Source organism: Apostichopus japonicus, chromosome 16, assembly GCF_037975245.1.
Source record: "Apostichopus japonicus isolate 1M-3 chromosome 16, ASM3797524v1, whole genome shotgun sequence".
Classification (NCBI taxonomy): Eukaryota; Metazoa; Echinodermata; class Holothuroidea; order Aspidochirotida; family Stichopodidae; genus Apostichopus; species Apostichopus japonicus.
Genome location: NC_092576.1, coordinates 24472527 through 24498713, shown reverse-complemented (window position 1 = coordinate 24498713; position 26187 = coordinate 24472527). Strand labels below are relative to the sequence as shown.

At 37.5% G+C, this 26187-nt stretch overlaps 1 protein-coding gene and 1 pseudogene across 1 annotated transcript; both read left to right on the top strand.

The window, feature by feature from the left end:
• Nucleotides 1-526: 526 nt before the first annotated feature.
• Nucleotides 527-13401, top strand: LOC139983040 (uncharacterized). Its single transcript, XM_071996374.1, has 4 exons — nt 527-781; nt 10580-10858; nt 11721-12279; nt 12687-13401. Exons 2-4 carry the CDS (start codon nt 10602-10604, stop codon nt 12888-12890), a joined length of 1020 nt encoding a protein of 339 aa, XP_071852475.1. The 5' UTR covers nt 527-781; nt 10580-10601; the 3' UTR covers nt 12891-13401.
• Nucleotides 4652-4746, top strand: LOC139983918 (U2 spliceosomal RNA; annotated as a pseudogene).
• Nucleotides 13402-26187: the final 12786 nt, after the last annotated feature.

Here is a 26187-nt window from a genome sequence, read left to right as displayed (position 1 = left end):
CCTGAACTAATGGTAATCATGGCATAATGTGAGACATATACCTTCCCTTCAATTGTCCTCTCTCAAAGTCGGTTTACCATGTTATTATGCAGTATATAAGTATTACTTTAACATTATAATGACAGAAAACGACTTGGTCAAGTTAACGATGCAAATATCAATACACCAGACAGACCAATACAGTCTAGTTTAATTGTCTATCTCCTTTCTGGAATTTAAAACTAAAGGTGCAGTCTTTTTTTTAGGAAACTCCGTTCTTGTTCAAATTATTATGTATCCTGCTGATGTTCCGTTTAAGCATCATCAAAGGGCAAACTGTTTCAAAGAACCTTTAAAACTGAAAACCAGACAAAATTCTGAGAAGTATTTTTTTCCGTTTGGACATTTTGATCTGTTGATACTTTCCTGACAGGTTTAACTTATGAATTACTGAGGTTTATAGAAACGACTTCCTAAAAATATTAACACTAATGGAGAAAAAAGAAGGAAAAAATGGAAAAAAATCTGTTTGAATCTATATATAATAATAGTCTGAACTATAAAAAGTAACCGTGTTAACAGGTGTGATATGGGCCAACGACTATTTTCTTTGGCTTCATGAAACGCGTGCCATACTCTCTTTGGCTATGTCAGAGTGGGCGTGAAAGCAAATAGCGGTGTTTTCATTAGATTTAAGTTGGCTTTTGTTCATTTCCACTGCCAGTATTGTTCAGAAAATTCGTAGGTTACCAAAGACACATTGTGACCAGATCTTGAAAGGGGGGTATCTTTCACAACCAAGGTAAGAATTATGTATAGAATACGTAGGCTAGGCTACATAGTTTCTTAGCAAATTAAATCTGTAGTTTAACTTCTACGGCTTGGGGGAGGTTTTTAGTAAAGAATGTAAATCAATGAACTAAAGTATAGGGCTTTGTGCCTTTGAAGCTGTTTAATGTTTCTTCATGTAGGCTAACACACATGGTCTATACAAATAGGGGTTAGGATAAGTTCTTCCGTATATCTAGTCATATTGTATATGTAAAACCTATTGTATAGTATTCATTATTTATCTGCAACGTAACGCTCTGAATAATCAACGAAATTGAGGTCAGTTGGAAAAAATTATCGCTCTTCACTGTACTCTCGTGTCACGCTTCGAAGCACTCGTATTGAAAGAATTCAGTTTTGAAATTTGATCTTTTACAAAAAGACAAGAAAACGGGGTATTCATTCTGCCGTTGATATTGCCTGTTGATACAACTCAGCGTTAAAGCGTGATATGAAAATACAGATTATGAAAAGAAAATATTCCCAACTCGGTAAAATGTTGTGGGTCATGTTCAGGATCAACACTTGGCTTTAAAATCGGTCGTCACAATTAAAATCATGATTGTTCTAATTTGCATATATTGTTTTCTTATTTTTGTCAGTTCGTCTTTCATTGTTCTATAATTAACATGCCGGTATACATTTAAAGATATACTTGAAGGGGGTCGAGGTGAAGGTTGGGTGACCTGGGGTGGGGTGGGGTTAGGGGTAGGGGGGTGTGGTACACCAAAGTATACTATTTGTAGCGCATACACTTTACATTCCCCTTCTCTCACAGTATGGTATACCAAAGTATTCTATTTGTAGCGCATACACTTTAATTTTCTAAAGAGTAATTTTCTAGTCTATAATCTAGTCATGATAACTGTCATGAGAGAGGGTCTAAGGGGAGGGGTTACTCAGTAGTGTATTGACCCATTATACCACAAAATCGATAAATCGATGACCGGAACTAGGGCAAAATGGACAGGGGGACCCGATATACCACAAAATAGACAAGGGGGACCCGATGTACCACAAAATCGACAAGGGGGACCCGATATACCACAAAATCGACAAGGGGGGCCGATATAGGACACTTTAGCATTTGTGACATATGCTAGGATTATAGGTTGACAAGTTGGACATTATTACACAAGGTCAAAATGAGAACAAGAGCGATGTATTATACTTTTTTAATATTTTATTCGAGAGCAACACGGCGTCACATCAACCAAGAAAATACGGGTGCTTAAGTCATACGTGTAAAAACAATAATGATATCGATAGTACATCACTACTTTGGTTATCGTTTTACCATAACGTTGAGGAGACGGTAGGAAACCCGTTCCGACGGAACTTATTTGTTACACTGTAAAAACATCAACGCATGTGAATAGTACACGTATTGAACAAAAGGATAAGTCAATAGTGGCTTTAGTGACAATAACAATAGCGACTCGTCCGTTAGGTAGGATATCGATCAATTTCTGTTTGAGGCAAACAATTACTAGCCCCTAAGATCATCGACCGTTTGCTATATTCGCGCTCAGTAGACAATGAAACTCAATGTTCTCCTTTGGGGTCTTAACCTATCCGTTAGGATTTTGCGCGGTAATGTAGCGGGGGACGGATTTTCCAAAAAATTTAGTACACAATTATATACAAACACACTAGCTACATATGAGAAAACACTGTATTGAATATTGAAAGGTATCCAACATCAGCACGACACTTTTCTAAACTCGTTAAAGTCAAAATAGATTTACCTAAAAGTTTCACTTGATCTGATACTAAAAAACGTTAGCACCGAACAGTTCATGAAACGTCACTTTGTAAATAATAAAATTAAAAAAGATAAAAGATGCATCGCTAAACACATTTCATAAAATGTATGTCAATTTAAGAAAACACTTCATTTAAAATAAATAAACACATAAAATCATGCATGATTATGTTTAGAACAACAACTTGGTAAGCACATGAAATAGTGAACATTGAAATGATCAATCGTTAAAGATATGGATTGATAAAATAATATACATCTTGGTCATTACGGTGAACGTCATCGGTAAACCTGCCAACGATATCCGCCATACGTTGTCCACGGTTGTTATTTCTTTCTTCAGATCGATCGTATAGTCACCCACGTCTCTCTGACAACTTACACATCGTTGTCATCGTCCTCCTCATCATCACTTTCGTATTTGTACTTCAGTCCATGATGTAATATCTTAGACATTTCCTTATTGAGTTCGAGCAAGTGCATCCAAGTCTCCACAGCATCATACGTGCGTTCACCATCCCCGTCATCGTGATCGTCACCACCATTATCCTCACTGCTACTACTGCCAGTACCGTCTGATGTTTCAATCGGCTCATCCGAACTATTTTGTTCATTACTTCGCTCAGTATCCACCAGGTCATCGTCCTCTTCACTGCGGTCATCGGTCGAATCACTTTCACGATGTTTGCATTTCACGCCGACACGACGCGTATTCACATAACGATCTCTATTACCATTCACACTGTCATCCTCGCTTTTAGTTACCATCGCTGCCTTTTGATTACTAGGGTGAATGATGGATTCGTGTCGACGAAGATTGAACTGACGGTTAAATCCTTTATTGCATATTTTACAACGAAATCTCATCTTGAGGGTGTGTACTCTTTTGTGTCATTCGACGCAATGAGAGCTATTAAACAAAAATGTGAATGATATACTTTTTGAATATATCAATATGAGCACATGCTCAATTGCTCATCTAAACGACTCTCTTTTGCTCACGATGTGCTCTTTTGCTCTTTGAGTCACTCCTTTTATGCTCGCGTGCTCATCACATGAACCACATCATGCGTTTTTGTTTTGTTGCTAATTCTAATATGAGCACATGCTCAATTGCTCATCTAAACGACTCTTTTTTGCTCACGGTGTGCTCTTTTGCTCTTTGAGTCACTCCTTTTATGCTCGCGCGCTCATCACATGAACCACATCATGCATTTTTGTTTTGTTGCTAATTCTAATATGAGCACATGCTCAATTGCTCATCTAAACGACTCTTTTTTGCTCACGGTGTGCTCTTTTGCTCTTTGAGTCACTCCTTTTGTGCTCGCGTGCTCATCACATGAACCACATCATGCGTTTTGTTTTGTTGCTAATTCTAATATGAGCACATGCTCAATTGCTCATCTAAACCACTCTTTTTTGCTCATGGTGTGCTCTTCGAGTCACTCATTTTGTGCTCATATTTAAAAAATGATATAATCCACGGTAAAGGTTCCAGTGAAAATAATATCGTATGAATCCACGGAACTTGCTTCGAAGGTCCGACAAAGGGAAGAGAGAAAGTATCCCGGTAAATGAATCCGATTGGTCTATGTGTATCAAGTTTTATGTCGTGTACGTGGCACAGGCGAAAGATCCTCAGGTATGGGACCAATCAAGCCTGCTCGTGCAATGTATCAGCCAAAAACGCATCGACTTGGTTACTTTTCAGCCATGACGCACTTTTCCCGATCAAAAATTTGGCACAAAGTGAGACTGTCCTACCTAACCACTGTTTGTATACCCCCAATACTTTATCAAGTTCTAATGGAGCACCTTCCTCCCCGAAGACTATTTGACCTTCTGCCCCCTTTACCCCGCTTTGAAAACGATCGATCGGGACCATTGTCTGCCAACAGCCTAAGATTCCAACACACACAATGAGGCATTATCGATACTTGGGTGAGACTTGGCATGTATAATGTGCACATATACGCAGTGTATATAGTGTATTTGTATAACACTGTGTGAGCTATAGGCACAACGTATGAGACCATCGTAACCCATGTTTGGATCATCCTTATTTTGGATAACTGGCTCGCTTCTCGGCCTTTTGGCTAAGATCATGTGTAGTGTCTGTTCTTTTCGGGAATGGTGATGCACACCTGACGATGATCACACAGTCACAGTCCCGATGCAAGGGGACTGGGGTTAGAAGCGGATCAGTCGTTCAGTAGTTTGGTTTTCGTTCCCAGGTTCTTTCCTGGGCGACTTTTTCTTAAAAAGTATTTTGGATAACTGGCTCTTATTAGCCAGGTAAGTTTTCTTTTCTAACCGCAAAGTTTTGGTTTTCACTCGTTTCCCCATGAAACATTAGTTTGTCTGTAACTTGCTATTCCCCGGAAAAGTCAACACTAACGAGATTTTTCTTTCCTAGAGTTTTCTCAGTACTACGATAGGGCGAGCATACTTTTTTTGATATCTAAATAACGATGGTAAAATGGAACTAAGATCACCGTTAGGTCTACAATAAATTTACATTTTACTTGAGTCGTATGGTAAAATGGACCTCAAAAACACCTTTTTGTGTACAATAAAGATTGTGCTTGATGATATACACACATCGTACATTTGGATATGGTATTTTTATACGGTCCTAAGTTTAAAATAACGTAGACTATATAAAGATCTATGTATTTGGGTAAATATATATATATATATATATATATATATATATATATATATATATATATATATATATATATATATATATACAGGCCTATGTTGTAAAGTATCGGAGCCTTTACATGATAGAAGAATATATAACTGAACTAGCCTAAATGTATTAAATTAACCAACCTCTTAAATTACACCAATGCCTAAATGGCCTACCACTATAGTTAAGCCTATACATACGTTAGAAATAAATGAGACGACACAATGCATGTTTAAGGAGAGTGTTGAGTCTGCTCTTTCTGGAATATTTGATAACCCTTTGTAGAGTCGGTTAAAAATTTTTAAAAAAAAGTACTGATCAGCTTAAGTCTGACAAGGTCTTCGATGGTTTCTTCTTCCTCCTTAATGTCCTCATCTACCATGGTGAGTTTCCGGGAAAATTTCGGCCAGTGTCTCTATGAAGACATTGTATTCTTTTCCCGTTATCCTCTGCTCCTTCAGGCTCCTTCTCCTCCTCCACATGCCGCAAATACCCAACGGTGGAATACAAATGCAGGCCACCGGGTGATTTACAATTTGCGTTGGTGTTTCAAAACGTTGACAATAAAAGACACAATATGCTCGTGCTAGCCATCTTCGAGGCTATTGCTCAAATGACGTAATCACCACAGAGACATCGTCTTATATAGGGTTCCAAATGTTAATAGCGTTTAGTGTGTACGCCACAGTGTAAGTATAGGTAATGGCTAGTTTCAAAAATACCGCCAAATCATGTAAGCACCGCCTCTTTACACATGCGCAGTACTCACTCGTACGATGTACTTATGTAACTGATGATGTCATCCCTAAAACTGATCTATGACATCATTTGCGAAAATAGGGTCCCACTCATTAGGTTATATTTCTGGCCACCTGATGCCAAGTTCTGTCATTTGGATTAGTGCTTCGTTCGAGTGAAGGTCATGCGTGTTTCTTTTATGTCATAGATCGGGGAACCCTTATGGTGGGTACATAGTCATGTTATAACTTCAGAGGAGCAAATTTAAGCGACACATTTGTCTTCGGTTACATATAGATACCACAATGTTTGAAGGACTTCGAAATGACTTTGTAGGTTCTTGAACGCTGGTCCCGCAATGTTCTACATTTTCATTGATGGCATTCGTGGTCTGATTTTGATACCTTGTTGGATCGCGCTCGTGAACGATGCATGTTTGATTGCGTGGTCAGCATGTTTGCGCTTTACTGGTGGATAATAAAGCTGAGAGATACTAACATGATACTCTCAACGGAACTACTTTTTGAGAACTTGCTGCATCGTGGCAACCGCGTTGGTGCTTCTTTCCTTTTACTCGGATTACATGAAACATTTTAATGTGAACAGGTACGTGAAACAACGACTACAATTTCTGCAGTGAAAACGTTTGGAACAGTGACACCAGGTTCTCTCTCCGAACTCTTTTCGATCATGTCTGGTTGAAGTTAAGCGTTGGATAGAAAATGAATGTTATGGTTACCATTTTCAAATGGAAAGTTCACAACCTATCGAATATGTGTATCTCAATGATTTTTTTATATTTTTTTTATATTTTTTTATTTAACTTGTACAATGTTTGTGATCCAAAATTTATCATAAACGAAGAGCTTTCTTCTGTTCATATGATGATATTTGTTAAATGTTGCAGCTAAAGTCTTTTTGTAAATTTTTATTTACAAAAAAGGGTGAACTGTTACCTGCAAACGTGTTTTGAGTTTAAAAATATGTGAAAAGTGTTGTTGTAAAGCATTCAAATGGTTGTAAACCTTTTACGTGTAACTTTATTTTTCCTTCAATATATAAAACTATCTATGCACCGTTTGTTTCCGAAAGAATGATTAAATGAACATTTTTATTGGTTAGTTTGTTAAAAGAATGTTTCTATTTTAACTTTTACATTGCGATGAATTTTAATCTTCTTAGCTTTACAATGTTTTGGGATCAAAAATTTAAAAATTTATTTTAAATGAAATGTTTTCTACAATTGCCATACATTTTATGAAATGTGTTTAGCAATGCATCTTTTATCTTTTTTAATTTTATTATTTAAAAAGTGACGTTTCATGAACTGTTCGGTGCTAACATTTTTTAGTATCAGATCAAGTGAAACTTTTAGGAAAAATCTAGTTTGACTTTTACATTACGATGAATTTTATTCTTCTTAACGTTACAATGTTTGGGATGAAAATTTTTAAAAATTTGATTTAGATGAAATGTTTTCTACAATTGACATTTTATGAAATGTGTTTAGCGATGCATCATTTATCTTTTTTATTTGATTCATTTACAAAGTGACGTTTTATGAACTGTTCAGTGCTACCGTTTTTTAGTTTCAGATCAAGTGAAACTTTTAGGAAAAGTTTTTCTAAGCGACTAAAATAATTTTAATTCGTATGCTTTAAATGTTTGATACCCTATTTCACATTTATGAATAAATTTAAGTATATGCGCGACATGTTCGAAGGTGATTTTTATGAACTGTTTCGTGATGAAGAAAAGTTTTGATATCATGAAATCGCTTGTTGTCACTCAAGTTTAGTTTTATAACAACTTTTACATTATTTAGTAAAACACTTTGTAATGTACGTTCTCTTATAGCCAAATTTAATTCAATTAATAAAATACTCTAGATCAAAATTTACTTTTCATTTGATTAAAAAGTGTTATCTTTGCAATTGAAGTTTTTGTAACTGTCGTTTCCCAAATGATGTTTCATGAAATGTTTTTTGGTAAAGTTTTATATCCTTTGAAATGAAAAAAAGAGGTTTCGTATTCTAAACGTGTCGTGCTGCATGCATAGCAAATGGTGGATACCTTTCAAAATTCAATACAGTGTTTTCTCATATGTAGCTAGTGTGTTTGTATATAATTGTGTACTAAATTTTTTGGAAAATCCGTCCCCCGCTACATTACCGCGCAAAATCCTAACGGATAGGTTAAGACCCCAAAGGAGAACATTGAGTTTCATTGTCTACTGAGCGCGAATATAGCAAACGGTCGATGATCTTAGGGGCTAGTAATTGTTTGCCTCAAACAGAAATTGATCGATATCCTACCTAACGGACGAGTCGCTATTGTTATTGTCACTAAAGCCACTATTGACTTATCCTTTTGTTCAATACGTGTACTATTCACATGCGTTGATGTTTTTACAGTGTAACAAATAAGTTCCGTCGGAACGGGTTTCCTACCGTCTCCTCAACGTTATGGTAAAACGATAACCAAAGTAGTGATGTACTATCGATATCATTATTGTTTTTACACGTATGACTTAAGCACCCGTATTTTCTTGGTTGATGTGACGCCGTGTTGCTCTCGAATAAAATATTAAAAAAGTATAATACATCGCTCTTGTTCTCATTTTGACCTTGTGTAATAATGTCCAACTTGTCAACCTATAATCCTAGCATATGTCACAAATGCTAAAGTGTCCTATATCGGCCCCCCTTGTCGATTTTGTGGTATATCGGGTCCCCCTTGTCGATTTTGTGGTACATCGGGTCCCCCTTGTCTATTTTGTGGTATATCGGGTCCCCCTGTCCATTTTGCCCTAGTTCCGGTCATCGATTTATCGATTTTGTGGTATAATGGGTCAATACACTACTTTACTCCTTCCCTTAAGGATTTTTTTCTACAAGTAAACTGACAGACGCAATCGGTTATATCAATTGAAACTTTTTTTTCACATTAATGCATTGGTAGCTGATTCTAATACACACGATTAGCTTAGTCTTTATATTTTGGATATCTGATTGGGAGGGAGGGGGGGGGGCAATTTAGGTGGGGAAAGGGGAAATCTGGGGGTAAATTCCCCCTCACCCCCCCCCCCCGTATCGCCGCCACTGCTGACAATTACCCTTTGTGGCCTTCGTCTATGACTCATTGATGAAATCCCCTTATTATGCCTACTCTTCCGTAAGGGAAATTTGACCTGCGGCGGTGAATATGTAATTTAATCGTCTCATAATAATAATTGCCACTTTACAAACTTTACACACTGAAATCACTAGGTCGCTACAGCATAGATAGAAGTTTTCAACTTACATTTCCTACCCAACATTTGATAATTTACGACTATTCATCCCCATGTTCTAGCACTCGTTGCGCAAGGCTTTCTATTTAACCAACGATATAATTGTGAGAATTGTGGTCGCCCTCGCTTCATCTGAACTGCACTCAACACTAGGCCCACGTAGTAGAATGTTTGTTTCGGTATAACGTGGCTTTACATGGAAAAGAGGTGCCACCATTCCCATACTACATTTGCCTAGCACAAGTCTATTCTTGAAGTAAATAATTAAATTTAAACAAAAAACATGACAGACCATTGTCAGGCTGGTCTGCCATATATTCATCCCCCGTACGCCACATTTAACATGACAAATGCAATTATTATAATGTGCTAAAACATTTCGGAACCAACCCTTGAGGTGGGGAGGGGATGGGCTGGAAATGGTGGGGGGGGGGCTGGTTCAATGAACCACCTGAGCAGGTTGTTGCTACGTCTCTTTTCTTTTAACATTTGACTTAAAACATGAGCTTCAATTCTTCTGAATTTGACACTATCAGTAGTGTTTCCTTGTTATTTGCTGCTCTTCAATGTCAAAGTAATGATGTCCCTTCAACATAGTTCTCTTAGGAACTTCCCCCCATAGGTAGATGTAGTACACTATTCTAGCTGTGATGTGATAAATCAATGACCTATACTTTTGGACCGGAAACTATAGACCGTAGGTATTGACTTCAATGGATTAAGTAACTTTCTCTACCAGCTGTGGCGAGAAAATATCAAAACAATATGCTTGCACACCGTTCCACACGAAATAGTTTATGTATACTTGGTGAAGGGAGCCCTATATGTGTCTCGTTAGTGTTATGGAGTGAGATGAGAGGAATTGCCCGTAGAAATGAATTTCGGGTTGGGTTGGGTTGGAGGGGCACCAACAGCAACCGTGTCCTTTAACATGCGTTTTTGTACGCATGATGGTGGCTCATATGTGGAGGGTGGTCCAGTAGTCACGGTAAAGGGGGGGGGGGGGGGTAGGGTGGCCACGGACCTGAGGGGGAGGGATGATAATTGACTCCTTTCCTCTGAAGGATTGACCCTAGTTATATCTATCTATCACATGTGTTAGGGACTTGGTGTCCTCCTTTGGATATAGTCAACACGGTTATTTTCTCAACATTGTCATTATTACACGATACTGTAAGACACCACTTGATTAACTCACATTAATCTCAAGGAATTTATCACACGCATGAAATGTACTTTCGACGAGGCTCAACATGGAAGTAGTCATTCTTCCTGACAGGTCTAAAGTGGAACTCAACAAAATGGATATCACAGGGTATGTCTTCCTGTGGTTCTTGTTCATGAACCTGGCGATCGTGGAGGCGTCCAAACCTCTCTGCATTAATGGGGATTTGACGGGTCCACAAAACCGAGCCATTCAGCGAGCTGAAGCCCAATTAGACGCACTCGAAGCTCTTACAGAAGATAATATAAGCATGGACACAGCGGACTTACTCTATGGACCGCCGATTGTTGTACTGAACGCTAGGCAAACACAGCAAGCGCTGGACGTATACGGGTAAGCCAATCTCTCCTCACATAAATAACACACATGGTTTATACAAATGTATATATATTTATATCAATATAGCCTATATATATATATATATATATATAAGAAATGAATGTGTAACAAGTGGTATGACAGATATAATGTAAATCAATAAAGAATAACACACCAGAAAAATTCCACTTCACGACCGGTTTCGTCCCTTTGGGACTCATCAGGCGAAGGTAGGAATCGAACCACGGATCTTCGTGTCACGAACCGAAGTCCGTACCACTCGACCACAGTGATTCTACTGGTGTGTTAAAGCGTATATACGGCTTGGCTTGCCTTAAGAGTGGTTATTCTGTGTAAGATTGTCAGATTCAAAAGCGCCAGGGGTGCACTCTGTACAATCATAACACTTGGGTAATACGCCCTTAATGACAGTTATTCAAAGCCAATTCCGTGGTTCGATTCCTACCTTCGCCTGATGAGTCCCAAAAGGACGAAACCGGTCGTGAAGTGGAATTTTTCTGGTGTGTTATTCTTTATTGATTTACTATATATATATATATATATATATATATATTTATATATATATACATGACGTAACAATTGATTCGAAATAACACACTGTTATTATTATTATTATAAGTATTATTATTATTTTCATTATATATGTATATATATATAAATATATATATATATATATATATATATATATATATATATATATATATATATACATATATAATGAAAATAATAATTATAATAATAATAATAACAGTGTGTTATTTCGAATCAATTGTTACGTCAAGACGCCAGGTACATCAATCAAGAAAAATATACACCCGAGCTCGTCCGTACTAAAGTATTTGATTTTATAACACAGAGGCCTCTTTCAAGCCCATGAAGAGCCATCATCGCCGCCAGACCCACCAAGTACCAGCGGTCAATGTCAAACCCGTCGCAAGATCTACCGTCGGGGGAGGTTGACGCTGAATTTCAATATTCTTGAATGTCCTTCAATGACAGTTAACTATCTATGGAGAGGTACGCAGGTAGTTCGTGAAACTGCCTCTAGTACATTAAGGCGCGTCCAACAGGCTGCACATAACACGAAAGGCAATGTGAGAGATCGACCAGTGGATGTGCGTCCACATGGTGGCCAAGGCGGAGGTGGAGGTGCAGGAGGAGGTGCAGGTGGAGGTGCTGGTGGAGGTGCAGGTGGAGGCCATGGAGGAGGCGGTGGAGGAGGCGGCGGTGGAGGAGGCGGTGGAGGAGGAGGCGGTGGAGGAGGAGGCGGTGGAGGAGGAGGGGTAGGCTGGAGACGTAACCGCCGTCGCACTGCACAGCAGTATGAAATACAGATATGCAGAGATCCTGCTGCAGTCAGAGAATCCATTAATTATGCTCGAGATGCTGAAAACAATCTCGTACAAATTGTTCAGGTCTGTTTTAAATTATTATTATTATATATGAATATGGTATGCCTATATATGTCAATATTCATTCCTCCCTTCCCTCCGGTGACGTTATTGCCTTAATAAAGGCATTGAAGACTCGCCCCAAACGGCATGCCGCGCTCTGAAAAAGTTAACTTTCCGTTGCTTGCAAGTGACGTTTTCTTCTTGTCGCTACAAAATGCAGACAGTAATGAAACGTGATACCTTGTTATCTTTTATCTGGACCTGAGATGTCCATCGCTGCTATATACACTGTGTTGTGGGTATTGACCGTAGCTGTATCTATTGGCTATACACTAGTGTCTAATTACCGACGGAATTACCACTGGGCTGTCACCATTACCAATCCATAGTGAAATAACACTTATTTTCCCCCTCCTTTTTGTCTCTAGTTTGGTGACCAGTTCCAATCTATTGAAAATCAAGTAGAGTGTCCGACCCAGCTTACAGGAGCAATCGGTAGGAATATCGTCTGCCGTCGGAAATGGGTGGACGTACCAGCCGTGGTTGTACCTCTTCGGGGTAGAGCCCGCAGGGTCACTCTGAGAGATATCCGGGTACCTCGATGTTTTGCCTACACCGTCGTGGAAGCGTAAAAACGTTACTCGCCGATATCAAATGGGATGGCGAACGAAACGATTTAACCAATGTTGATATAACCATGTAAGCAAACTTGTATGGATAAGGGTGGTGTACTGTTACGTCCTATCCCTTACTTCGTGTACTGTTATACACATAGGGCCTAATACGTACGTAGCAAGCTGTACTTATATAGACACTGCAGTTTAGCCGTGTTTCAAACGTAGTTTTTGGTCTCGAAGACAACTGCCTAAATTTCATGCAGTGAGAGAGGAAACATTAATTTGTAAAAATTGAGACACTTTTATGAACCTTTTTACCCAATTACCGGAAATAAACAGTAAAATATAACGAATGGGCGAACTTTTCCTTCCTATGTGGGCGTTTTGACCCGAGAATCTATATGTGCATCTTATACTATATAAACTACATATGGGCATCTTATACTATATATATGCCAGGGTTGTCCAACCTATGGCCCGCGGGCCACAGTCCGGCATGCCGCAGGGTTGCCTCCGGCCCGCCTACGGTGCGAAATTTAGTGAGCAGATCTATTGATAACAATTTGAAGCTATATAATCAATCATTCGAACCTTCTGGGTCCAAAAAACTGCATACAGGTCTCAGCGTAGGGGGGCGGGGGCGGCTGGACTTTATTCATCTGTTTTATCAGGAAAGAAAATAAATCAGTGCGCACCGCGCGCAGTTCTCACATTTGTTGCCTTGGGCTTCGCGCAAAAAATTGAAAAATCGTAGGGTTCATGCGGCCCCCTCCTTCATCATAATCATTCCATGTGGCCCTCCTCTGCAAAAGGTTGGACAACCCTGATATATGCATTTTATACAATATATACTATATATGTGAATATTATACTATATATACTATATATGTGCATCTTATACTATATATACTATACGTGTCATCTTATTATATATATTAGCATCTTATACTAAATGCATCTTATACTAGAATGTCATCAGGGACTAGGACAAGAGCTTAGCAAACACTTAACAGTAGATTGCAATTTAAGCCTGTCAAAGTATTAATCCTATATATACTCAACTTGTGTGCATCAAATATGTATTTTACCAGTTAACTGGTACGTACAATTCATACCAGTAACATGAAACTTCATTTGTAGTAGGGGTGAATATGGGTTGCCGTAGCTATGTGAAACAGAGCATGCGCAGAATTGGTTCAACTAACTTCCATAATCATAGATCACGAACTTACGCCGTCCTGTGCGCAAGTTTACTTCTCCGGAATACAATATATATAATTTTATATTATAACTTTAAAATTTAGCAGTGTTCACTAATATGTAGTAACTGTTGAGATGTTGAGGCAAAATATATAGGCCGCCACCTCAAGAAGTTTGTCAAATGTGACTTATTCAGACGAGCGCCCTCATTTAGTTGTAGGACACATTTACAAGACGAGCAAATGGGAAGTAGCTAAGACGTACATGACTTTGATAATTAAAGGAGTACGGCATTGCGCCCTCTTTAAATTCTTTTTATGTTTCAGACAAGTCAGAGAGCAACCCATTAGTATTATCTTGTGTTTAGAAGTGTTATTACGGGCTTTTTCAGGCTACAATAGCTCCAAAGTTATACCCAACGGTCGGTTACCCCATATATAAACATCCCCATAGACCGGAGCGGATGCCCTCTAGGAGGGTGGGGTAGGCAGGGTGGGTGGGTGGGGTAGACAGGTTGGGTGGGGTGGAGTGTACACACCATTTTCAACACCATACAAAAGGTACAAGTACTTATCAGCAAACCACGAAGGCCTAATTATAAGCCTATATTTTAGCCTCAATAAGCCTCAGAGTGCAAAACGCATTTTACACAGAAAGTGTTCTTTTGGGAGGTTTTCCTGACCCCCCACCCACCCCCCCCCCCCCGCCACATTTATTGGAGTGAGCTTCAACGAACTCAGGGCTACACCCACTCATTTTTTTTTTAAATCCAGGCTCCACCCTTGATGGATGCAAAATTACCTTTTTTTTCACTTTGAATACAATTAACAGGATTAATATGGATTTCGTTTTGTTTCAGTAAAAGAAATTCTCTAAAATGTTTCCATCCTACAACATTTTCATTTAACGGTATTTTCTTTATGAATACATAGAAAATTTAAAAAAAATTCATAGCCATAACATAATCGTGTTATCATGCACTTCACTGTATACTGATAAAAATCCATTGCATCTGTCGTATGGTCTACTTACATCGGCAGTAACTTTAAAAAAGAAAAATTTAAAATTACTTTTGTTATCTCTTCTACTCAAGTTTTTCCTGACAATTCATTTGATAAGTAGACATGTTTATTATCCTAACTTAAGAGGTAATGAGTCCCTATGCAGTGTTTTTTTTTGTAAACATACGAAATAAACTCAAGCCAGTCGACTCTAAGAACCAAGACATCGCTAAGTACTAATATTATAGCGCCATCACTTTGTTGCCATTGTTTAGACGACGGAACACGCACAGTATTTTTTTCCCTACCCCCCTTCGTTGGCTGCATTAAACAAAATCAATACTTGAAGCTTGTTCACTTAAAAGAAGTTCGGTTTACCATCGATCCCTGTCAAAATGTTACCAGACTTGGGCTAATTTATAGAGCGTTTATCTACCTCATTAGCTTCTTCAATTCTCTTAAGTTTTCGAGAACCACAAATTTTACGGGTTGTGCCACTTTTTACAGATAGTTGATTCCACCCCTCCCCCCCCCCCCCTCAGTTAAACCTTATAAACAAGAGTATATGATGTCAAGCGAAAATGTAGCAAAGGGAGTTTTTAAATATATAGATTAAAGTTCATCGGGAAAAATAGTTTTCAAACTGAAAACACATGTTGATAAATAAATAAATAGTCCCACAACTGTACGATTTAAAAAAAAAAATTGTGTTAATATACTCAAGGCTTTATAAGTGATTCTTATATTTGAGTCCAGTCACCGAAATATTTCCAAGAGTTGTGTGTGTGTGTGTATGTGTGTGTAGAAAGGGAACTGTGGGTAGGGTAGGATAGCCATATACGCGTGGATGACTCGACATAAATAGATCGCATAACAACAATATATGAAAGCGCAGATTGTAATTTGCGCTTTATGAGATAGTGCGTTAGGATCCGGGCCTTACAGAATGGATAAAAATTGAGGAATTCTTACTGTTATTGTTACACGTGACAAATTTGGCCTACTATGGAAGAAGAATGATTCTGTGGTATAAGGAACCTCAATATTAAATTCAAACTATTTCCATTCAAATAAATTATGAAGATACACAGGAATATAAAAAAAGAGGATAGCCTCCCCCCCCCCCAAAAAAAAAAATTAAAAACCGCGCACACATTGTTTTTTCCATTGTTCAAATCCACGTACCCTAACCTTAACAATACCCTATAACGATAGAATTCTTTCGAGGACGTGGTGATTCTTTTGAAATCACATCCGAGGACCTGGAATTATTTTGTTCAAGTCCTCGGTCAGAATTCAAAACAAGTGCACACGAACACCCACATGCACGCGAACAAACGCACATGTTACATACTAATTGCTTCCAATGGTGTTATAACATAGTAACACCCCCTTCCTCAAAGTTGTACTCTATTTCAATGTGTTTGTTTCACAATTGATGAGCTCCTTTTAATAACGAGTTACCATAAAAATCACAAAAAGGTAAAAAAAAATAGAAAGCTGAACAGTAACTTACAAGAATTGCTTCATTGATGCCACTAAACTACGTCCGCGCTATCTGTTCATTTTCGTTGTGTTATATAAATACACACATCATAATTAGATAGACAAACCTCCCTGAGCTATAACTAAGTCCTTAGCGGTAAAAAAAAACATTGGTTGCTCCTATCAACAAAAAATCTGCATTGTTTCACTTCCGGTACAGTAAATTTCGTGTCCCACAAAATTTAATAACTTTCTGCATTATCCCATGGATTTCAATAGATGGATCATATCGTTCCTAGTGAAATGTTGGTAGACTTGAATAACAGATCAAGTTTTCACTCAATTTGTGGTTATGATGCCAACCGTATTGACTTAGGAGGGGAATGAACACAAAGTGTGGCTTGAACAGTTACCCCAGGCCTTGTACACTCTTTTAACATTAACAGACGCCACATCATGTTTGCTCTAAAACTTTGTATGGAGGTAAAAAAAACCCTTGACTTTGCTGTCTCTAAGTGAGGAATATATATATATATATATATATATATACATATATATATATATATATATATATATATATATTTATATATATATATATATATATCTCTTTCGAGATCCGGCTTTAGGAATCACAAATGATTTTCGAGTTGGATAGCATCATGTTTGATCTCTAGAGTAGGGCAAAATATGTCACCAAAAACAGAACTAGTATTGTTCGATATAGGTGACAAACGCCTACAGTGGAATTACGATCTTCCTTACCGGTTTCGAACCTCTGGACATACAATCAGCGTCCATAGCCTAGTGGTTAGGGTGTCCGCGTACAGAGCGGGAGGCCCGTGGTTCGAATCCCGGTGGAGGCTGAAAGTTTTTTCACTGTTCTTGATTTTCCAACTCATTACGATTTTCATTTATATATATATATATATATATATATACATATATATATATATATATATATATATATATATATATATATGTATATAACAACAAACAAAACAAAAACAGAAAGAAGGCCCGGATGTACACTGATAGGTTATATAAATTTAAGCGGATGAAATTGATCTATGATTTATGTTATCATTTGTATAACAGCACACATGTTATATACCCTAAAACATGGTGTTATCATTCTTATATAAATGTTCATACGTACGTACACGCACACACGTTAAGTGTATCAGAAGAGGAGGATTAATCGATACAACGCGGCCTTTAATCGATTAAACGGGTGAGCTAATCCTAGTATGTATTGTCTTATACATTTCGCCTTTTGCCTTGATGTAGTACAAGGATGCGTTAATCATTCTAACAGTTCTTAAAAGATCGATGAAAAGCTAATACTGAAAAAAGCCGTCCAATAAAACAACAGTTTACAAAAGGACAACAAAACTGGTGAAGGTTATCCATTACTTAAAACTGGAAGAGATAAAAAAAAAAAACACAATAAAAAGATTCACAAGAAATAGATAAATCTTTTTAGACTTTTTAGAGGGCTTAAAAGCGACATTGTGCTTAGAAAGGCTATTAACGAATATAACAATAACGGTGCAGTGTAGATTCATTATAGTAAATACCAAGGTTCTCTGCTCCTTGGGAAATGTTATGTAGTAAATTAATTGTTGGGGTCATACATTTCTTGTTGAAGGATTCGGCTAAGGGCCGCGGAGTGGAAATCATTTGATCACGTATTGTTGAGGATTCGCATGACACATCTCGAAAAGGGGGGGGGGGGTAGGGAGGGGTGCAGGATAGGAGAGCAATAAAGATGGTCATATTTAACATTTAAAACTTGTAACGTTTTGGAAATTTTTTTTAAAAATAATTTTGTCCTAGAAAAATTGTCGCAAGTTGCTGCTTGGAAAACGCCACACAAATGAAGTCAATATTATACTATACATGTATCGACGTACGGGTGTTTGGCAGTGAAAAGTGTAACTCGAAATTATTTGCTCAATTAGAGAAATTTGCATCCGTCGTAGTGGTGGGGAGGAATTAGGACGCACTAGGGGCAGGGGAGGAGAAGTGAAAATAACATAACAAAAGATGAATATATTTCAGGTTGTTTGAGAACATTAACAGTTTTACCACAATTACAATAAGGAGCAAAGTTCACGTTTTATCAAAGACTTATATTTTGTAGTATTATTATGTATCACGTGACTGTTCTCTTTGCAAGTGTTTACGATATTATATTGTGTAATATATATGTTGCCTTTATGTTACGCATTCAAATTCAGTCCTGCGCCCCTCCCCTTCAAGAAACCACCCCCACCCCCCACCCCTGCCACACACAAAAATTAGAAGGAAGCAACAGAAAACAAAATAACGGGAATTAGAAAGTGCCAGTTTGTTGAAAAACATTCCGATATTAGGATTTATGTTACTTAATGCACAAAGCCTCCATTTTGACGTGCCTTTTTGAGATGTTTTAGTCATTTTCCCCTCATTTCCCACTGCCATTAAAAGTTTGTGACAAACCCCCGCGCCCCCCCCCCCTCACACCCCCCTCACTCTTCCCTAAGATTGAAGCCTCTTAGAATTGCAACCGAGATTTATATGCAAAGTTTTGGTCTTGAGGGCTACAGAGTACATGTTTCCTTGTTGTCGTCCATCGTACAAGCAGAGAAATATTCGATTCCTAAATGCACCGCTTTGGTAACATCACCACCAGTTTCAGCGTAGTAAAGAACCTATACCTGTGTTGTAAATCTGCTATAGGCTTCTACTAACTGTTATAGCGACGTGGTTAATACACAGGGTTAATAAAGGTGCTATAGCTAATTTCAACTAGCTTGCCAAGACTTGAACTTGTCCTAGCAACGCGAGTCAACTTTTCAACAACTTTGCACTTTTTTTGGATGTTAATATTTCCTGCAATGTAAACAACCCATTAACCTATATCCTGTTCCGATCTGTTGTACACCGAATGCTATTTATCTACCTCTGTAATGGGTCAACGTACTACTACTACTACAGACAATCTGATGTGGTACCCGCAGGGCTAGAAATGAACTTGTACCTTCCAACGAAATAAAATATCTTCCAGCCATTTTATAGAGAAAATGGAAATATCAACAGGAGAAGACAAATTAAGTAAAAATCAATCCTAATTTCTTCCGCTCTGGCTAAGTCTACCGAGCAAAACGATGCCGAGGTTCTATAGAGTTTAAGGTAAAGTGTATTCAATCTTTTGTCGACGCTTTTGCTGACATATTTTCCTCGAAAGATCATAATATTTTAAGTGACTAGGCTTGAATAACTCTAAGGTATATACTAGGACATCACCCTATGTTTACATGGATTGAAAATTCAATCTGGCTTTAGATAGAAAATATGTTCGTCATAGCTTAACGTCATATTATTCCTAATACAGCCACGTGACGTGCGTCAGATGACGTAACACATTCAGACAGTACTATACCAAAGATATTAGAATTGTGTCATATTTGCAACTGCGCATATCCATATTTGCAACGGCGCATATCTATATTTGCAACAGCGCCTTGCGAATATCCTGCGCACTAGCATGAAAATCATTCATTAATTTATAACGCCAGTGTTACAACCGTTTTGTAAATATTTCGTAATTTAAATATGGGAGTAAGTATTCTGAATATTATTGTGATAATAAAACTAACGTTGACCATAATGATTAGTCAGGTGGGTAGCCAAGCATGCAAATCGCTTACTGTGAATGTAACGGATATTATATTGTCTGTGATCTTGTATGCGCGACACAGTATGTCTAAAACCCGGTTGCGAGATACGGTGTCAGTGTACAAACCTGATACGCGATACGGTATTAGTGTAAAACATGATATACCCAATACAGTATTGTGTAACATGATACGCTATACGGTAGTAGTGTATAACCTGATACCTAATACGGTAGTAGTGTACAACCTGATACCCAATACGGTAGTAGTGTACAACCTGATACCCAATACGGTAGTAGTGTACAACCTGATACCCAATACGGTATTTGTGTAACATGATACGCGATACGGTATAAGTGTAAAACCTGAAACCCAATACAATGTACAAATCAGAAACAGTATATACGGAATATGTTCAAAGTTACACCGTATATGTAGAAACCTGCAGTACGCGATACGAAAGATGTTAAAACCTATGAAAGTGCACCTCTTCTTAAAACGAGAAGCTTCGTAGCATACATTGGTCTACGTGCATCTCTACACTTATCCGCGTATGTATAGACTATGCAGTCTCGAGTGACTCCAAACCAGAGACTATGCAGTTCTCGAGTGACTCCAAACCAGAGACTATGCAGTCTCGAGTGACTCCAAACCAGAGACTATGCAGTCTCGAGTGACTCCAAACCAGAGACTATGCAGTCCTCGAGTGACTCCAAACCAGAGACTATGCAGTCTCGAGTGACTCCAAATCAGAGACTATGCAGTCTCGAGTGACTCCAAACCAGAGACTATGCAGTCTCGAGTGACTCCAAACCAGAGACTATGCAGTCCTCGAGTGACTCCAAACCAGAGACTATGCAGTCTCGAGTGACTCCAAACCAGAGACTATGCAGTCTCGAGTGACTTTAAACCAGAGACTTTGCAGTCTCGAGTGACCCCAAACCAGAGACTATGCAGTCCTCGAGTGACTCCAAACCAGAGTCTATGCAGTCTCGAGTGACTCCAAACCAGATACTATGCAGTCTCGAGAGACTCCAAACCAGAGACTATGCAGCTTCGAGTTACTCCAAACCAGAGACTGTGCAGTCTCGAGTGACTCCAAACCAGAGACTATGCAGTCTCGAGTGACTCCAAACCAGAGACTATGCAGTCTCGAGTGACTCCAAACCAGAGACGATTGCAGTCTCGAGTTACTCCAAACCAGAGACTGTGCAGTCTCGAGTGACTTTAAACCAGAGACTATGCAGTCTCGAGTGACTCCAAACCAGAGACTATGCAGTCTCGAGTGACTCCAAACCAGAGACGATTGTAGTCTCGAGTGACTTTAAACCAGAGACTATGCAGTCTCGAGTGACTCCAAACCTTGCATCGGTCTGTATACAATAAATTGTATATCGTTACCCGTGTACGTTATATACGTGCAACTATAAAACGTTTACTATTATACGTTATGTATCGTAATTCTGTTTCACCGACCGTTATCAATACTACCTATAATGACGTCACATGTCATTAGGTGAACGATTCAATTGATTATAAAGCTGCAGATACGCCACCTTTAATGTTAATTCACTGCGTATTTTGTATCTTCATTGAGACGAACAGAGCAGATCTGATCAGTTTATTATTTTAGTAATACATTCCCTTTAACACCTCACATTCTTTGCTGTTATACAACTGGTGTTAAATGGGTCATAAACTTCCTGTCATTCAAAGTATTATTTTTAGTGTCTAAGTTTGAATTTATGTAATGTTTTTAGATTCGACTCGTTCTTCATTTCCCATCAATAATTATCTCCAAATATCGTATCCTCCAAAAATGATTTCATGTCGCCATTCCCAGATATGACTCAACCCAAACTTAGAGAAAAGTCTCTCTGGTTATAGGGGACAAAAAAAGAAAGAAAACCTAACTTGTGTGACGCCACTTATCTTAGACCGGATCACGTGATTACCCTTCATTTGATGGTATGAAAGAGTAACAACTTGATGAACCGTAAACCGCGCCCTCTAGTACCCAATGACCATGAATCCTCACCACCAGGACACTTCATTCTAACCACCAAAGAAAAAAAAGGGGAAAAAAAAAGTAAGAGACAAAATAGAAAAGAGAAGCAGAAGTAGAAGAAGATGAAGATGAAGACCTAAATTGTCGCTGCTGCATCTTCCGAAGAAAATTCGATAATTTTTCGATTTTCTCCGCCCGACAAAACATTTCTACTCATGTACAAAATGAGAAAGAAATTAAACTTTATTCTACCGTCAGACTAGTTATTTTTTTAGCTTTGCCAGAGCAAGTTTTTTTTTATATATTTTTATATATATATATTTTTGGCTACTTTTTTTTTACTCCCTCCATATTTTCAAAGAGTTTTCTAGCAAGAACTAATTAGAGTCGTAGGAAGTTGAACTACGACAAGCAAAGGCTCGCCTCTTTTGGTTTGCCCTTGATAAATGCCCAAAAATTAACGCTTCATTTAACATCTACAGTAGTCACGGAAAAATGAAGGAAAAAAAAAACACGAATCTAAGACAAAAATAAAAAAATATATAGATATATATATATATAAATTAGCGAAGCAACAGGCTGCAACGCTGCCAACGGAAGCTGTAGAAGAAAAGGGACATTGTTACCGTTTTTGCAGTTACAAAACTCAGAACTGGGTGAGGCCTACTCTTGCCTATAAGTAAATATCGATTATTGAAATATATCATAAATAACTAGGCCTTAGCGCTTAAAACAATTCTTCATGTTTTTCTAAAGTTCTCCCTTTTCCCTTTGCGTTCTGTCTATTTTCTCTTATTTTTATTTTTTTTTTAAATTTTTGCTTTTAGGTAACGTGTTCTATCAAATTCTTTTTTTTTGTTGTTGCTTGAAACGATATTTTACAGAAATGATTATTATTTTTATTATTATTATTTTTATTATTATTATTTTTTAGTGGTACGTACAAGAAAGGTTGAGAAACACACGAATAGGACTAATAAGTAAATGGGAGAGAGAGAGACACAAACAATGAAAACTGATAAAAAGAAAGGAAAAAAGACACAAAGAAAGATGAGTAGAGATAATGAAAAGTTATTGCCTTTGTTCTGCATCATACATATACTATGATCAGAATAAAAACAGGTCTCGAACAAAAGAATAATATTGATTTGTGTATTGTCTATTCATTCAGCCTGCTTCACTCTAGGAGTTTAAACTTACGTTTAAGACAACTGGAAGCAACTAGTGTTATATAGTACGATATTTAAACTGCAACGTAAAATACACGTAGTGGCCGTGATGTAAGCTATGATGCTATAACTTGAGTGTTTCAACCAAAACCAAAATATAGATATATATATAAATAAATACATACATAAAAAATATTTTAAAAAAATAAAATAAATAAAAAATGGGTACGGTCACCTTGGAAACAACAAAAGAGGGTAACCAATGATGACGTTACCATTACCCAAGTCGATTTCATGCTTAGCCTCATTCATCTTATTTCAGATCTGTGACAATGTACACATGGCCATATGTTAGGCATATATATATATTGTACGATGTAACATGCATTATCTTCTGAAAAGACATATATATATATATATACACTGTGTTAGGCGCACCACTAAAAATTCCACGAACTGAAGCGCTCATGCTCATAAGTCATTAGTCAAAATGAGAAGAAACATTCTGCCCTCATTTTGACCACACGATCATTGATAAAACTCGAACAGAAATAGGCATCCATTTTCCTTTTGCTTTTAAACATGGGTTTGGAATTTTCAATTCTCTCATGTTACTCTTTACTATACATTTTCGTGGGATTTGGAACTATCTATGATTAATTTGTAAAACCCTTATAAAGTATAGGCTAGTATACCTATTGTCAACTGGTAGACAAAATAACCCATGCTATCAGTGGCCGTAAAGCAGGGTCACAAGGGAAACGTGCCCCTCGGGTTTGCGACAAAACATCGAAAGTGCCCTTTTTGACAAAAGAGTGCCCCTTTTCCATTTGTTGTTCTTTACAAAGTGAACTGGTCTTAGAAAAATTAAATAACGTTTGTAATCAAAAAGTGTTCTTGAATGAAACGTAAAGAAATAATTTGTAAATAGAATGTGCTCCTTTTATTAAAAACTTACTGGGATCTGTGTCATGTGAATGCACAGACGATCCATTTTATGTGACCAATGAAGAGGTAACTTTACGGTTTGCCTTTCAAAACAAAGTTACATATACCACTGTCGATCAAACCCCCCCCCCCCCCCCATCCGACCAATAATAATAATACAAATATAGCAAAAATACACTATATTGTACTATGGGATTTATTTCGGTCCCCTTTCAAAAAAAAATCATCTTTCTTAGATTGGATACTAATTCCGAAAGCTTCGATTAAAATGAAATCGATCAATGTAAATGTTTAGTGTATATTTAAAGTGTCAATTTGTCTGACTGTTAATATGTTTACAACCTCTGTATAGGCTTAGCAATCTAATGCAATTAGTCCAGTGATATTCAGGGCATCACGGGGACTTCACGTATCACCTGACATACAATCATATCGAAAACGGGTTAGGTACATGTGTGAGTGTGTTGGAATTGGGGGGGGGGGGGGAGGGGGTCGCTGTATGAGGGGGGGGGAAGTGGTAGGGGTAAGTGGATTGAGGTTAACGATCGGTTCCCCTCATTAACAAATTGTTCCGAGGAAGTCTTAAATGAGGCCTCCATTCACCAGCTGTGTATTTTCTCTCTCTCTATATATATACGTACGTCTGTTGGTAGCGTTATTGATCGTAAAGGCTTAATGTAGTTAATTCCCAGTGACTTTAGTCTCCCTCCTCGACTTGATCAAGTTCTAAGAGGCTGACAGAATGAAACAGCCAGCTGTGTTATAAATAGTTTAGCTAATAGGATCGATAGAACAACACAGTTGTTGAAAAGTTTAACGGTTTGTGGCAATGGAGAGATTTACTGGCAGCAAATCGATGTTTTTCACCCCTTAACATATGTTATCTTCTCACAGTGAAATACCGGCACTGCAGTAAACTATACATCGACACAAAAAGGATTGATAAAATACAAACAAAATACAAAGAAAACAAAAATACAAAAAAAAACAAACAATACAATAGAATTCACACTGAATTATTGATCGATTAACTTATAACATGTCCTTTCCTAATTTTTAAAACCACAAATTCGTATATACCAACGTGCAACTATTCTGTTATAATTATCAATTCGGTAGTAGCAAGCAGGCAGGCATAATAATGAAATCCAACATAATGCCATGACGTAACGTTATGGATTGTAACTGGATATTGTTATAATCTTAATTATAATCCAGTATTTCTATACAGTTTAAACGTATAATGATTAAGTTGATTTGATCATGACTCCAGGCTTACTGTTTTACGGCACCTGTTTGTATTAAGACAATGATTTAGATAATTACTATATAACAGTTAGCAAAGCCAGACAGATTGCCGGGAGAGGCAGATGTACAAATGGGAGGTGTAAAATGGAATTAATGACTCACGGAAAACTGTTTATTTACGATCTCATTTCATTTAAAAAAAAAAAAACAATTGAACACGTTATTGCTCCGTACAGTTAATAGGAGCCTTATGCGAAAATTAACTGTCAACAATAATGTTTGTTTAGATACATGCACTTCCTAAATATAGTTTGCGTTAAGTGCGCCAAAAAATAATAATAAAAACAAAACAAAAAACGTAAAAGACAACAGAAAACAACAAAAACAACAAAAAACAAAAACAACAAAAAACAAATCAACAACAACAAAAACAAAAACAACAAATCAACAACAACAAAAACAAAAACAAAAACAACAAATCAACAACAACAAAAACAAAAACAACAAATCAACAACAACAAAAACAAAAACAACAAATCAACAACAACAAAAACAAAAACAACAAATCAACAACAACAAAAACAAAAACAACAA